The following is a 16,696-nucleotide window of genomic DNA, read 5'->3' as shown; positions in this document are numbered from 1 at the left end:
AATTAATATTTATGCTGTTATACTAACATTTCTGGATAATCAATTCTGAAACATATAATATGGATAAAATAAGCAGACAGAGACGTCCTGGTTAATCAAGCAAATTAAATATCTCACAAATCAGGGTATTTGTTACACTGATACAAAAATCAAACAAAAATCCTAAATGGGTTATCTGCCACAGTGCAGTATAGCAAGTTGACAAATTTATATTCTAGTCTAGTCTCAGTCAGGGTGTATAGTGTGTCATAATATCATCTTGATAAAGGCTGGTGGACTGTGAGAACACCAAAGTCTGATGTTGTATTTTATAAATAAATCATAGTGTTGCCTATAGTGTCCAAACCTAGTGTCTAACATGCTTTTGCATTGTTGAATTTCTAGAGCACCTTAATAACTGAAGTTATGTTACTTTAAGCCATCTTGCATTCCCCTGAAAATGGTTCCCCCTGCACTTTTGTATAAAACATCACCTTTTATCCACTTCACTTTGTGAACTTGCTGACACATTTGCAGAATCAATACACCATAAGACAAGTAATTGCATGTATTTGCAGTTAATTATTTCATCTGGCTATCAACTCACAAATGTGCATGTAATCAAAAAGGTGCATGAGATTTTTCTTCCCCTCAGATATACATTAGTATGTGTGCCATGGTTTGGATAGTTGTATGACATATTTTGTCTATTATTTATTAGAGCCATTTAACATAGGCTATCTGAGAAAGAAACCACTTGGACAGAGCCATTTGTGCGGGAACCCATTTCCAAATATAACACATCCACCTGCAAACCATCTGTTTCATCCGCCAATCACATTTCCCTTCTTCGCCATGTCAACATTTTCTTCCTCTCCTTTACGTCTCTCAAGTTTCAACAGCTTGCCACCCACCTCCTCCTCAACAACACAATACTCCAATCCTTGTTTCGTCTGATCTGCCATCCATCGCTGGGTCCCCCTCCTCTCTGTCCTGCCCCTCCTTTTTCTTACACTCTCTCTCTCTGCTTGTATCTCCGTCCTTCCACAGTTGTCCTCACATATTAGGTTCCCCCGTCGTAAGAGGCAGAATTAGCCTCTGGAATATTGTGCACTTGTTCCTTCGCTCCCAGGAGAGAGGTGAAAAAAACACACAGAGAAACACAGAGAGGGATTAAAAGGAACCCGAAAAGAGAAAGAGACTGAGAGGAAGATGAAGAAACTGAACATCAAGCTGCCTGCTGTTTGATGCAGCCACACTGTGGGCATGTGTTTGCCTGTGCCGAGCATTTCCCTCTCCACTCACCAGCTGACTGGAGTGGGGTCTGCGCTCATGTCGCTCAGTGCTACTTTATTTATCTCTTCACAGTAACGTGAGCGTGAACTTTTATTTATTCCACTCAGAGAGGACCTCTGTCTACATTACTTTATGCTGGCTGACACACTGACCTTTGGACTCTCTACTGGACAAAGGATTTGCATCACTTCAATCCTAGTGAAGAACAGAGGCTACCAATGTGGGGCTCAGGTAAGATCATCACCGATTACTGAGCAACGCAACACCACCCACAACTCTGCGCATTCCTCCTTTGATCACCTTAAAATGAACTGAGAGGTACATAAGCCAGAATCGCTCATTACTGCAATATTCAGAGCAGAAATAAAGAGCGGGATTACAGTCTGCCATGAGGCTTTGAAGGTCTCTCTCTTTGATGAAAGTTAAGGCAGTCTCTAACAAACGAGTTTGCACTTAGACCTGGTCTGCCCCCTGACCTTTCACATACATTGTGGTATGATGCAGGGAAGGAATGAGGGAAGAAGGGAAAATAAATAAAGAGAGTGATTTTAGTCTTACATAAACAGGGCACTGTCTGAGCACGTCATGACATTCCTGACCAAAATGTTCCTTCATTAGCATCACAGCAGTATAGAAGAGTTTGGCAGATGCAGGAGAAATAGTGAGCATAATGTGCAAGATACAGTTTTATAAGCTGGGGATTCAAACAATGGTCAGATCAGTCGCATGTACATCCATGAAACCTGTGGGATAGATGCTGGAAATCAATGCAATACAAGGAATGAATTTTTGTAGTTGCAGTTGGTTGAAAATGTTGCTCATAAGGGAGTTGTGATTCCAGTGTTGGGGTACTGCTTCTATTTCAAGATTCAAATGATTGCCCAGTGTCAGCTTAATTTGTCACAACAGAAAAAGGACACAACGTTGTGTTTATTGCATGTTGATTAGTTTACACATGGGTGTTGTTCACCACCATTGCCATCATTGCAGTCAGCTTCTCCTGGTTAGGATTCCATCAGTGTTCATTGTTCTGGAGGTTTTTACCGGGAGCCGAATTATCTGCAGAGGTCTCCTCCTCTCCAAAGCAAATGGACCAGGTGATTAAAACTGGGAAAAAACTGAATAAAGCAGTTTCACGTTTAAAAATTTCTCAGACGCTGAGGGGCTGCGAGCCAAGCTGCCGTTATCGTTTGCTCAGCTTGTTTCTCTGATAACTTAAGATCCAGACGTGATAGGCAGTGGTGTAGTCTAATGTATTATAGTGTGTGTACTGTATATGTATATATGGGCCAAAATGGGACTTTGGGGAGGGGGGGCATATCATATTGGGGGGTCTGGGTGCCCTCCACCAGGGAAATTTTGAGCATCAGAGACTTCATTTCCTGCATTCTGAAAATGGAAAGGAAATACCTTTATTTAGCCTATGCAAAGATAAAAAAAAACAAACAACAGATAACAATTCTAAATATATCCAAAATATAATGGAAAGTATATTGTGGGGTGTCATTGAACATTTTTAAGTGGGTATATGGAAATCCTGGGGCTTTCTTAGTGGGTATACTGCGTATACCTGCGTATCAGGTAGACTACACCACTGGTGATAGGGGAAAAAACGCTCTGGCTGGTTTGTATTTTTTTTAAACCAATCAGAACCTCCCTGGGCGGCGCTCAGCCCTGAAGCAGCAACGGTGCTCTTGCAAAAAAGATAGCGGAGATAGCGAAGGGATGGGTCAGGCGCCTGAGAGCCAGGCTTTATTCCAGCAATGTACTGTACATCCCTTGAGCCAGACTTTATGGACATAAAAAAGAAGCAAATTAAAGGTGGATTGCGATTCTGGAGAAAGATTGTTGATATTTGAACTCAACACCCAAACAAATACACCGCTCCCTTCAGTGCTCCTACAGAACGTTAGCATGTGCCATATTTACCGTCCCTCTCGCTCCCACTGCCTTTCTCTTTATACACCCATGGCCTTTCCCCTGTCCTGTGCACGAGCACCAAAGGAATAGTGTTGTGTGGCTCAGTCCGAGCCACTTTTTTTTGTTCCACATGAACAAGGGAATTCTTTTCAGCGTGCACACAGAACAGACAGCTATTGGACCCTGAGGAGATATTCGCTGAATTTGACAAAAAGTGTTTTGGATAATAATTGCTGACTGCACCTTAAAGTAGAGTCAAAGAATTCATCAAACGTCAGGATTATTAGTACTTTTCTTAAAAGGTTAACATTGTTGATTCACTCCCTGCAAACAGGACTTACGTGGAAACAATTTCAGGACAAATCAAAGAAAAAAATCTTAATTCAAGATCTACTTACAGTACTAGCTCTTCCGGGAGCTTTAAACCACTCTTATCGTCTTCTTCAGTAGATGGAGTTGACTCAAGTGATCATGTGACATGTGTACTGAACTCTATGGGGGTGATCTTAACTCGTCTCTGATGTGGTTGAAAGCTCCAGAAAAAGCTATAGTAATCGGACCTTGTGTTAAGATTTTTTTCCGAGGTCAAAAATAAACTTTTACACTCAATTTTGAAAATGTCCAAAGCTGCAGTTTTGAATCAAGTTCAATTGTTTTACAACTTGTATGTTTGAGGATTTTCTGCTTTTTGTATATATGTATAACAGAGGAGGATTACCCGCAAGAAAAGTGTTGTTAATGTTGTTAGTTGAAACACAGCTTTATATTTTTTATTCAGTTAAGTGTAAAACAACTGATATTAATAAATGTTAAGGGAAAATAAAATTAGTTTTTAAAAAAAGAATTTTAGCTGCATACTAAACCATGACCAATCGAGCCCATTCCCCAACAAAGCACAACGTATATGTGCCGGTGAACTACTTACCTCTTACAGTAAGTATACAGAGACATGTTTAGTCTAGTGTGTGTGTGTATTTGTGTGTCTCCATTCTAGCAACACCTATTTTAACCTCTGAGGTGCCGTAAACAGCCGCTCTCTGCGCCTCCACTGCACTCACTCTGCCAGGAGAGGAGAAATACACTCTGTTTGTCTATTTACATCCAATAGATTCACAAACGAACACATCTGGCATCTTTTTAGGTTTGTATGTTTGGACCTGAGTTAAAATCTGGACTCTCTGACCACAAAGCACAAACAGCAGAACCAGTAAAAAGGCACAACATTAAATTATACTATTGTTATCAGTCACCAGGGTTTGTCAAGAAGTACTTCACACAATTTGATTGTGTAATGCATTATTACATTTTACTTGTGCATAGAAAATGTTAGCTATGCAAGAAACATTTTCGGAAATTGCTTTCATTTCTTCAACTTTGTCTGTTTGGCCACTTTAACCTGTGAGTGGCTGATTCAAACCAATGCTTCAGGCCGTTTAATCGGTGTTACACATGAAACGAAGACTTCATTAAATGCTGGCAAGCCTCCTCAGGACTCACCACTAATCATGGCTAAAGTTAGAGTTCAACAAGCCTGTCAACACATTTATGGCCTCCAGGGGAATGATAGGATAGTTGAGGTCACACGCACATACTGTACACACACTTGCCTAAGGCTGCACTGCACGCTACTTACAACACTAATACAAACTTGAATCATTATAGCTTTAGTTATATTAAATATATATTTAAGCAAAAGAAAACATGACATTTCACTCAAAACCACAAATGTCAACCTAAGTTTGGCACTATACAAAAAGGAACCATCCAAGTTAACATGATCCATCATCTGGGAAACATGTATATCTGTAAAACACTTTTATAGCAATTCCTCCAATAGTTGTTGAATTATTTTAGTCTGGACCAAAGTAGTCAATCAACTGACTGACATTCCGACAGTCGAAACATATAGGCCGGTGTCCTCACTGCACCTGTACACTTACCTTGTGATTTGATGTTGTACCGTCACGTGACTCAGCGGCGCCAGGCATACAAGCAAGCAAGCAGACAGGACCCTGTATGTATTAAGAGAAGGGGCAGGACCGGCGGTGGCGGCCAGCACCACACACGCACAAGCAGCACAGAGACGGCAGAAGAATGGCAAGGAGGAAGAGGAGCGCTGTGTGGCTATATTTTCAGGCCGAAAATGAAACAACAGCAAGCTGTATAATTTGTAAAAAGGTTGTAAGATACAGTGGTAACACAACAAATTTATACAAGCATATGCAAATTCTGTCCTGGGTTTTAATCCAAAGGTAAAATCACAAAAACACTTAGGCTAAAAGTTATTAAAATTCACCTTTATTATTAAAAAGTATCAGTATCGTATCGGTATCAGCGATACTGGCCCTGTATTTGGTATCGGATCGATACCAAATATTGCAGTACCGCACACCACGACTGCCCATTGAACAAGGCTGAGAAAAAACTTTGGTTACACTTTACTTGAAGGTATCTACATAAGAGTGACATGACGCTGTCATGAACATTTCATAAACATTACAAACAAGTCATAAACATTTATGACATAATTGTGATTGTGTGTGATTGTCATTTGGTTTTTGTCATGACAAGTTAGGGTTAGGGTTCATGTGTCATGGCAGTGGCATGTGTTCATGACAGTGTCATGTCACTCTTATGTAGATACCTTCAAGTAAAGTGTTACCTAATCTTCCCATGGTTGAACCTAATTGCAAACTCCTGCAATAAAGACTTGTTTTTGTAAATTATAACTTTGACACTCTGCTCCTACTCCTACATGAATGAAGGCATGCCGTTTTATATATGAATGGTAAAAGCTAATCACAGATCATTCTTTAATTGAGTGTACTGTATAATAACATATTTCAACCCAAACTGTTTTTCTTTTCTCTCTGAGTGAAGTGAACAACTTAAAGCCCCCCCCCCCCCCCACACACACACACACACACACACACGCAGGATGATGCGTCACCCGAGTCCAGTGGTCCGGTTTCAGTTTCCCATGGTGACATCCATTAAAGTCATGCTGTGTCTGCCCCTTTACCCTCAGACAGCCACATTAGCACCTGGCCCATTGGCTACAACAATACACCTACATGCATTATTCAGCCCGACTTCACTAATGAGGAAACCTCATCTCTCTCTCTCTCTCTCTCTCACACACACACACACACACACACACACACACACACACACAGGTTGACATGCAGCACTATCTGATTCACTGTATTCAATTTATTTTATGTATTTATTTGTTATAAATTATGTAGAAATGGATCACCTCATGATGCTCAAAGCTGGAGGTCATGTCTGATCTTGTGGGAAATAATTAGATGAAGTCTTGAATATACATAAGCTTTGAATACATTGCGCTAAGTACTAAACTAACTAAGTAAGCTTAGTTTTTTAGTTCATTCAGCACTCTCTGCCTGTCAAACAGCTGTCTGCATTCTCCTTTATCCTCCTGCTCCATCACATCTTCCACATTTCCTCACCTTAAATGTTCATCCTCAGTCAGTCTGAGTTAACCTCAATCTCTCCTCCACTCCCTCCAACGCTTCATCAAATCTCTCAAGCTGTCAGTCCCTGCTGCACCTCTGTGTCTGCTTTTCTTTTTGCTCTGTTCAAACGCTTTTCTGAAAAGGCAACTTCAATGTGAACTCGGTCAGATAAATTTCATTAAAAAATTCCATTACATTTAAAAAATGTAACACCCAACACTCAAACAAACAGGTAAAAGGGAGACCAGAGCAGACATTTAGCCTCATTAAGGGGGAGGATGTTGTTAGGGCAGACATGTTTTAGATGCCTTCAGTGTGAGGCTCGAGGCAGAGAGTGAGACAAGGAAAGACATGAGAGAGAGAAAAAGAATGGTCAATAGTAAACAGCAGATAAAAGGGTGACAGAGGGAGAGCAGAATTGACAGCAGCATTATCACTCTGCTTCCTCATTCACTCATTCATTGGCCAAGCCCCCGGCCAATCGCAGCGCAGGAATGCAAGGTGCCTTTAGGTTATAACCAACCCCAAAATATTAGAGAGCGAGAGAGAGAGAGAGAGAGAGACGCTGTGTTGCAGAGGTTCCTCCACTGAAGCAGGGCTCCATCTCAGTTGTATTATCTGGTGTTCCTGTGAATATATAACAGTGAATAAATTACAGGCTTCCTTGCAGTAGTCAGTAGTGTGTGTTGTGTTGCAGTCGGGGCTGCTGCTGTGCTCTTCCTCTGGCAACAGCTGGCTGAGAAAGAGACGCGTGTCGAGATCTGAAGGAGAAGCATCTGATGTGGACGAAGGGAAAGGAAGAGACACAGCGTAGGGATGCAAAGTGAAGGTTGTAATGTTGGGACGTCTTTTTTTGTCCCACGTTGAGTTTTGAGAGCCAGAGAGGGGGACACTTAAGGTTTGAGTCACATCAGTAGCTGATCGAGGGAGAGAGGAGTTGAGCGAGAAGATAACGTGGAAAGAGAAGTTGACAGTGGACGTGTACAGCATGATCTTGGGTAAGACAATATCAGAAAGCTTTTCTGTCTTTGCTCCTATTGATTTGCTTGTTTTTTACAGTTACATTCCTCTTCTGCCAAGGTAATCACTCATTTCTGGCACTAACTTTTGGCTTCATGTGCTGCTGTCGCCAACTTAGATGCATCTTAGATGATAGTTTTTCATATAGTCATGGTTAGAAAAAGACCAGTGAAAGATGGAAGGGTTTCCATCTTTAGAAAATCAGTAGGATGGTGTGAGCAAGGCTCCTTGTCTTCCTGTTCATGTGATGTTCCTAATAGAACTTCATTCTTATTAATTAGTGTGTTAATAATGCATCCTGTAGTCATCAAAATTATTCATATACGCATATGCAAATGACTTTTCTCTAGTTCATCATATTTGCACATTCACAAAATAGCAAAAGAAATACAAAAAAGACAGAAGAGGTCAAGAGGCCATTATGCTTAGACAGTGGACCTTCCCTTGAAATAACTTTAATAGGTTCAAAAGTGCTGATTAGTTATTAGTGTAAATATGTTTTGTAGAAAGCATTTAGTGTATTTAGATGAATTACGCTGCTGTTCATCACTGCAGAATATTACAGAGCTGCTCAATGCGTTCAGTTTTATTAAATAAAATACACAAGAGGACATTATTGCAGAATTAGCCTATATTAACATGCACATCCTGTACTGGATTTTTATTTAAAAGACTAAAACGCAGATTCTTTAGATCAATTCAGTTTGTATCAATGTGACGCAGTTACAAACAGCAGACTTTAGACTTTTTCAGTTTCAACATTTTATCAATATCAATGCTTGCTTCTACAGTAGTCTTAAATTTGATTAACTACAATGACCTTGTTCCATGTATGTGTGTGTTAAATAAATATTTGACTACTTATTTTTGTTTGCTTGCTCTTACCTTGCATGAGTCTTCCTGTGAGTGTGAGTTTGTGCTTGTGGTAACTCCTCCCCCAAAGCTGAAGCTTTAACTCTGTATGCATTAGACACTAAACACATTGACACAAGATCACAACATGGGGCGATGGGGTTTTATATATTGCATTAGTTTCCTTACACTGAGATACAGATTTAAGTCTAGAGACCGAAATAGTGTCCATGAAAGGCGATGACAACGACAGTGTTGAAAGGAAAGATGGAAGAACAAACACAGAGAAAAAGTATCCTCTCTGTTTGTGTATCACCAAAAACATATCTCCATTCCCCTGCCAGCGCCATGTAAATACTTTATTTCTTTAATGAAAGGCAAAATTCAACCCATTTGGCCCATTTAAAGGTCCCATGGCATGAAAATTTCACTTTATGAGTTTTTTTAACATTAATGTGAGTTCCCCCAGCCTGCCTATGGTCCCCCAGTGGCTAGAAATGGCGATAAGTGTAAACCGAGCCCTGGGTATCCTGCTCTGCCTTTGAGAAAATGAAAGCTCAGATGGGCCGATCTGGAATCTTCCCTATATGTCGTCATAAGGGGAAAGGTTACCTCCCCTTTCGCTGCTTTTCCCATGGCTTTGCCTGCCCAGAGAATTTGGCCCGCCCATGAGAAAATGAGCTACGACCGCAAGCTGGTCAAGGCCACACCCCCACCCTCCACCTTGCCCCTCCCCCCCTCTCTCCTCCTCAATAGCATTTAAAGCTACAGACACAGAAATGGCACATCCTAAGGAAAGCTCATTGTGGAACTGGCTCTAGTGGCTGTAATTCTGCATCAAGGCTGAATTTCGGGAAAGAGACTTCAGATACAGTATTAGGGGACCACTAAGGTCTATATAAAAGAGACTTCAGATACAGTATTAGGGGACCACTAAGGTCTATATAAAAGAGACTTCAGATACAGTATTAGGGGACCACTAAGGTCTATATAAAAGCATCCAAAAAGCAGCATGTTATAGGACCTTTAAAAAATGGCCAAGGCTTCTTCTAGTGTGATGCAAATACCTCACTCAGCACTATGAAAAAACGTTCGTGGCTTGCATCCCTGTTCACTCAACCAGTAGCTATGAAGTAATCCATACACACAAAATCTCCCTACTCATCAATGTCCGCCAAAGGAATCACAGGTGCATGTTGTCCCTGATAAACAACATGACCTTTGAATCGAGGTAATGCAGCATGGGATGAAAAGTATTGACATTTAAAATGAAGAAATGCGCCTGTCACTCTGTATATTTGACAAACTGACACATAGTTCATATGTCTGCTAAGCCAGAAACTAATGCACAGAACAAAACCAGCACTGGTAAGCAAAGAAGGGAAGGTCAAATAACTCTAAAGGTTTATAGTTACAGTATGTATAACATATACTGTCTGTCCTCACAAGATAAAGCATTTGTTATTTATTCAAATGTCTACAGCAACATGTTTAACTTTAATCTGACAATGACCTCAGGCGGCCGTGTGACTCTCATCTGTTAAACGTAAAGGAAAAAGTGGTAATAAAAGTGTGACTTTTATTACCAACCCAAAATCTCTTATGGAGGAGCTTGTGGTGGATGGATGGGCAAACAAAGCATGTTGGACACATTTACCATTTACTACCGACAGTCAACATCAACCGTGGCCACAATCTTTTTCTGACCTTACACTGGGATCAGACTACATGATATCAGCCCGATAATGGTCAAATCCAACAGATGTGGTTTGTCAGGAACAAAAAAATAATATTGAGCAGTTGCTTGTTTTATCCTGTGTAGTTATAGTGGTGTCATAGTGGAAGACCAATGGAGCATCTGGGGCACCTCATGATGTCCCAATAAAAAAAACTAGTGTCAAAGATTTTTTTTGCTAATTTCTATGAAGTGTCCTATGACTCATAAGAGCACAAATTGCTTCTCTGGTCACAACTGTAAGAATTTTAAAGCAAAAGATGGATGATATTGGTGCTATTAGGTGGATCTGGGAAATCCATTCCATTTCTTTCCAATAACCGATGCACACCATGCAAGTTGTGAAAGACAGTGAGCTATTATTGGTCAGGGTACATGCAGGCTACAACATGTAGTCTACTGTTACGGTTGGCCAAGTCACAACATCATCGAAGTTATTACAATTCATCCTGGGAGGGACATGAATGCCTGTACAAAATTTTATGGCAATCCATCCGGTAGATTTTCAGATATTTTTGTCATTAGGGTTTTATCCTCTGGCTGATCTGGATATCTGAAACGTGTATCATGGCAATCCAATAGTTGTTGAGATATTTCACTTAAAACCAAAAATCTCAACTTGCTTATCTCTCTGGATAAAAGATTAGGGGATGACCAAAATGATGCACTGGGGACCATGAATACCTATACATTTGATGACAATCCATCCAATAGTTGTTGAGATATTTAAGTCTGAACCAAAGTGGTGGACCCTTGAGTCACGGTACAAACAAGAAAATATTGTGTATTCTGATCCCAGCATTAACCAACTAGGTTTTTGTGCCTATTCAAACCTTAACCATAGCAGCGACAAATCAGCAAACATCATATTAATCATAGTTTTAATAGTCTGACAGTACGTTATGTAATGGTTTTGGAAGGCAAAGTATCTTGTCCTGCTGATATGGGAGTCAGATCAGAAATATCTTGACATATTTGTCATTTTGTTTGGAGGACTTGTTGACCATAATTATAAAAGTACAAGGCCTTGAAACCTGCTGCACAAAACACAGTCTGTAATTTACTGGTTTCAAGGATGCCAAAAATGGCAAGAGGGCATTAAGACTGAGCATAGTCTCTTTGTTGTTTATTGTCCTTAAGGTATGCAGACCACAACTGAGCCACCAGCCTGACTCTTACCCCGCATAACCCATGACTGAGCTATAGCATTAAACCACACTAGCCTTCAGACTCCAATCAGCTCCCAAATGGAGCCTGTAATTTCTGCTTCTGTGGAAAAAACAAAACATTATGCTATATGTAGATCAGGTGCATACATCCTATTTTTGTTCTTTTTTGATGTTTCTGTCTATTGAAGATCAAGTATTCATTGCCTTTGTGTGCTCTCTATTGTTTAAGATCATAAGGACATGCACCTGGCTTCTGTATGTCTGATGTCATTGTGCATGTGTGTTCACCTTTTTGCACGTGCCTTTGTGTGTTTGCTTGTGTACTTTACATGCTCAGGTTTCTGTAGATCAGTATCTGCAGTGGTGTGTTCTGCCAGCTCCCAGCAGGTGTGTAAATGGTTTGACACACAGAATAATGATATGAGTAAGGGCTGCGGGTCATGTTGACATGGTGGATCTCTTAATGGTCCTTACTTTGCTCTACATGGTTCCATTAGGTGGTGCTCTCTGTTTTCCTCAAACTGTGCTACATCATGACCGCAGAGTAATGAAAGAGAAAGTTTGCAGCCAGGTTCAAGTTGTTCCGACGCCACCCTAAAGAGCTAAAGCCTGAGAGGAGCTACAGATAGATATTCACAAGCCTCTTCATGAAACAAAGCTCCCAGGATCCAACATGTTAGCATTCACATAAGTGCCCAGAACTCAAAGGCACAACTGGATGGTTTCATAAATATACTGTTAAAATCAAATCTGTACTCTCTACCATACCTTTCTGTAGCTTAAAGGGAAATTCCGGTTTTGTCAACCTAGGTGTTGACCTTCATATTTAGGTCTATTGTAACTATTGGTAATGATAAGATTAAATTCATCTCACAACGACTTTGATATTTAGGAAACATGGACTCCAGCAAGAGCTATGTGGATTGTGGCAAGGTGAGCTAGCCAAGGAGCTTGTTTTGGTGGAACATTTGCACGCCGATAAAAGACAACGCCACATACAATTATATTATATTATTATATGAAGTTAAGTGTTCACACAATACAGTAACGTGAGCTATTTAAATTAGCTTAATTCATGGTTAAACGTAATTTGCTCTTAGTGTATGGCTTTGTCGCTCTATAACAACGTTACCTAAATTAATCTTGTGATCCTGTTATAATTACTACGGCCTTTAAAGGGCTTTGTCACTAGTGCGTAAACAGACTGCTGAAACAACTGATGCTGTCATAAATGTTTCAACTGATCCTCAGTCTTTATGAGTCAACCTCATAAATGTGCAGACATGAGAGGAAAAAGCAGAGAGAAATGGAGTTTCTGGTGCATTCTGACACTGAAACAAAGACTGCAAAAACGGCCTGGCAGTCAAATTTGTACTGTTTACGGTATGTGTTAAAAATCTCATGGTAACATTGTCAAAGTGAAGAAAGCAGTCATTCAGCACATATGCTTGTAAGGGTTAACCTCTGGCTGTCACAAGCAAAATGTCAAACATGCATGAACAATTTGGGGTTATTTTCTTGACCCCTCCTCCCCCTAGGTTGTCTACATGTCATGTCTTCTTTTAAGCATACACACAAATCCCGAGACATGGAGTTGGGAAGACAGATCACGTATGGTTCATTGCTGATGTGTGTTTGCAGCATTGTTTGTTTGGTTGTCAGTCAGAGTTTGGCATTTTTAATACACACTGAAGTTGATTTTCTACAAATATTTCCACAAATGCCATGGGGTCAGTAGGAACAGATATATCTGGCTAAATTAGATTTCCAGTGGCTTTCTGAAGTTAACAGATAACATTTTTTTCTGTACATTAAGCTGCAGGTAAATATGGCTCTTTACCTCCTCTGGTCACCTTGGACTCACCTCAAAACATGCGGCTCCCTCCCCCTCCTTAATGCTTTCCTTCTCTTTCCACCTCACCTCCCCCCCTCGTCCAGACCTCTTTTCCTCGCTCAATCGCCTCAATCCACTCAGCCCCACTGCCATTATTTCCCTCCAAGCTCAGCTCCACTTCCTTGCCAATCAGGGAGTTTTTACCACTTTGTGATGTTCAATAATCCGACACTACCAAAAGACAGTATTTATCATGAGAAATTGTTGGTAGGGAAAAGTCCAAACACAGCAATGTACTACCATCATTACATAATGATTTTAATTTTAATGAGAGTGGTGCAAAATCTGCAGATGAAAACAAAAGTCTTCATTGATTGTATACTGCATGGCTTCAGAGAGTGGGGCTGCAGAAGGACTGGCTGATATCAAGCGCACTGCATAAACACACACACACGCACACACACACACACACACACACACACACACACACACACGCACACACACACACACACACACACGCACACACACACACACACACACACACACACACACGCACACACACGCACGCACGCACGCACGCACACACACACACACACACACACACACACACACACACACACACAGTTTCCAGTAAAAGAGGACTTCTGAGAGTTCTCTAGGAGGTGGCATTTAAGCCTGGCCACTGGGGCGCAGAACATCTATCATTAAAACAAAGTGCAGACTGAAATCAACCGTGTGCTGCTCCAGCAGCACTCAGCTCTTCACCGTGTCCTCTCCTCACTGTCCAGATCTCACACAGACAAACACAACATTAATCAGAGTTGAGCCAATAAGTTACTCCTTTTAGTGCATCATTCATTCAGACTACAGAGGTTTGTGTGTGAGTGTGTGTGTGTGTGTGTGTGTGTGTGTGTGTGTGTGTGTGTGTATTGTCACCTGTCCCCGGCTTAGGTTGAAATAGCTGCCTTTGACTTGAGGGTAAGCTGAGCTGCAGTAAATTGGATTTCATGCTCGGTCCTTCACAGTAGCAGTATGCGACACCAAGACAGAGCTATCTTCCCCCTGCAATCACGACAAAGTTAACACTCTGTTTCTTTGAAGGTTAGACCCTCTAACACAGTTGCATTACATTTACACCACATAGGAGAGAGCTGATGTAACAATCAAGTTATTTATTTATATACTTATTATTTATTTAGCAAAGAACTGGTTATAATGTCACCTGATGCCAAAATGTAGCCAACGAAACATTCCTGCCACAAAATAATAAATAGGAGTCATAAATCATTTGAACAGATGACGATCGTCACCATACTAATGGTGTCATCTGCCACCAAATGTTGAATCAACTTTGTGCACAAGACAGACAAGAAAGAGGTGGAGCCATTGGTTTTTGGAGACTGCTGCCACCACAGAGTGTTGTCTCTGCTGCAGTGACAGCCACAGGGTTTTGTCAGGGGAGGCTGGCTAATCTGCCACAGAAGCTCATTTCAGAGTATTCTGTGCACAGCACTCCATTTAGATGCAGATGTAAGGCGGCTGGCATCGTGTGCCAAGCAGGTCCTCTTGAGTGTGGAGCTGGAACTAAAGGTGGCCTGAATATTTTTTTTTTATTTCTCTTTTTTTCGGGGGGCCCCTGCAGTGCTTCTGCCTCTCATCAGACTTCATTCTGTTAGACAGCATGTCACCCAGTCTCCTGCCCCATCATGGAGCACAAAGATGGAGGCAGGCAGGGAATACAGAGGCTCCAGCGACGGCACTGACATTGACATTACCTCTGTGATCATTAAACCTAGATTGGCTAAATGAATTGCCAATTTGAGAGGCCTTAGTCACAGCATATTGGTGTGTGCATGCCTGTGTGTGTGTGTGTGTGTATGTGTGTGTGTGTGTGTGCGCGCAGGCACACGTCGGGGTTTGTGAAATGTACTGTGACAATAAGATCCAGTCTCGTTTTTTTCCCCTCTCCGTGTCTCTTCATTTCTGTCCAACTACCTCTCTCTCACAATCTACACAAAAATTCAATAAGCTATTACACAGACATTGATCTTTTTCTCACCCAAACATTTGCATTAGAAAAAAAAGTCTGTAAGATGAGGGGCTGGGTGAGACAGCGCTGTCTGTTCATTTTAGTGGAGAGAAGGAGCAATAGATGGTGAGGCCTGGATTTATAGAGTTTGGCAGCACTTTAACACTTTAACGCTTCTCAGAATGTGTCCAATCAATGCGCACCCTCCCTGCGTGGTTGCTGTTGAAGAGTCGTGGCGTTCACTTATCTGATGTCATTGTAAATCACTCAGGAGGAGGGTAGGTCAGGGGATGCTGCTGCTACCCTCACACCACATCAAGCTGCTGCTGTGGGATGGTGCACAATATGACCCTGAAAACACTGTGTGCCAACGTTAAATTCATCAACCTATTGTGAGCGTCTGCACAGCAAATGCAGATTTATAAGTAACCGCAGACATACTTTGACCTTTAAATGGTAATGTGGCGTATAATGAGCTGCAGATTTACCAGTGTTTATTTTGAGTCAATCCCACATGCACCGTCCTGTAAATAATAACTAAATCACCAAGTCACCAAGTGAAATACACAATTTACTCCTGTTTGATTAACATTTTTCTACAAACTACAGTGCCCAGCTGAGCTGTTTAAGAAGATTCTAGAGCCTTTTTTAAATTAAAGGATTTATCTGTGACCCGTTTTTAAAGATTTACATCTTCAGTAAGAACAAATGGGCAGGGGGGCTGTGTGCCACAGACTCTCAGAAAGTCAGTAAGTATTAAAATATGGAGTAACACATTGTTAGTTTGGGTCTTTAGATGTGTTGTCTTCAAATATAGAATATCACCTTCCTTATGCTTTAATATTTACATTTTTAAACACAGGAATAAAAAGAAAGTATAACTTTCTATGATAATTAAAGAGACATATTTTTATGTTGCTATTGCTTACTCTCTTTCCTTCATGTTATCTGGTGTTGCGCGTTCATTCATTCCTGCATGTTCCTATGTTGGTGTGAACTAAGGTGTGTTATTACCGCTGGTTTTTCACTCAGCACAAGCCTTGCTGTGGTTGGTTAGAGAGGTGATAATGGCCGTCATGTGAGCTGTGGGATTCATGGCATGAAGGACATTTAAACCGTGACCTCCACTTTTATATCTTGTTTCCCTTTCTACCTTTTTAACTCCCTTCTTCTCAGGCAGCATATGCAAAAACAGCCACACACAAATGGCAATAGCTACAACTGAGCCTCAGCTGCCACAGCCTCCCAAGGAATGAAGCAGTCTGAAAAGAAATGCCAGAAGGAGAGACTCCCCTCCATCTATTTCTGATCCTGACAGCACATTCTTAACGTCTCCCCTGCTGTCAGATAAAGGATCCTCCTCTGCTGTTACTAATATAGCCT

The 16,696-nt window shown here is 41.1% G+C and overlaps 1 protein-coding gene across 2 annotated transcripts in view; it reads left to right on the top strand.

Annotated features, from left to right (window-relative positions):
- Positions 1-1,034: 1,034 nt before the first annotated feature.
- The window catches only part of LOC116065465 (zinc finger protein 385A-like), a 30,989-nt gene continuing 15,327 nt past the window's right edge, over positions 1,035-16,696 (top strand). The window contains exon 1 of one of the 2 annotated variants that reach the window (XM_031321017.2): positions 1,035-1,506. In XM_031321017.2, the coding sequence (XP_031176877.1) occupies positions 1,494-1,506 (13 nt within the window). In that variant the 5' untranslated portion in view covers positions 1,035-1,493. Of the gene's footprint in view, positions 1,507-7,227; positions 7,673-16,696 lie in introns of those variants that run through there. The other variant, XM_031321025.2, reaches the window with a different exon arrangement.

Source organism: Sander lucioperca, chromosome 6, assembly GCF_008315115.2.
Source record: "Sander lucioperca isolate FBNREF2018 chromosome 6, SLUC_FBN_1.2, whole genome shotgun sequence".
Taxonomy (NCBI): Eukaryota; Metazoa; Chordata; class Actinopteri; order Perciformes; family Percidae; genus Sander; species Sander lucioperca.
Note: the sequence above shows the minus strand (reverse complement) of the source record. Positions and strands in the feature narration are given on the sequence as shown.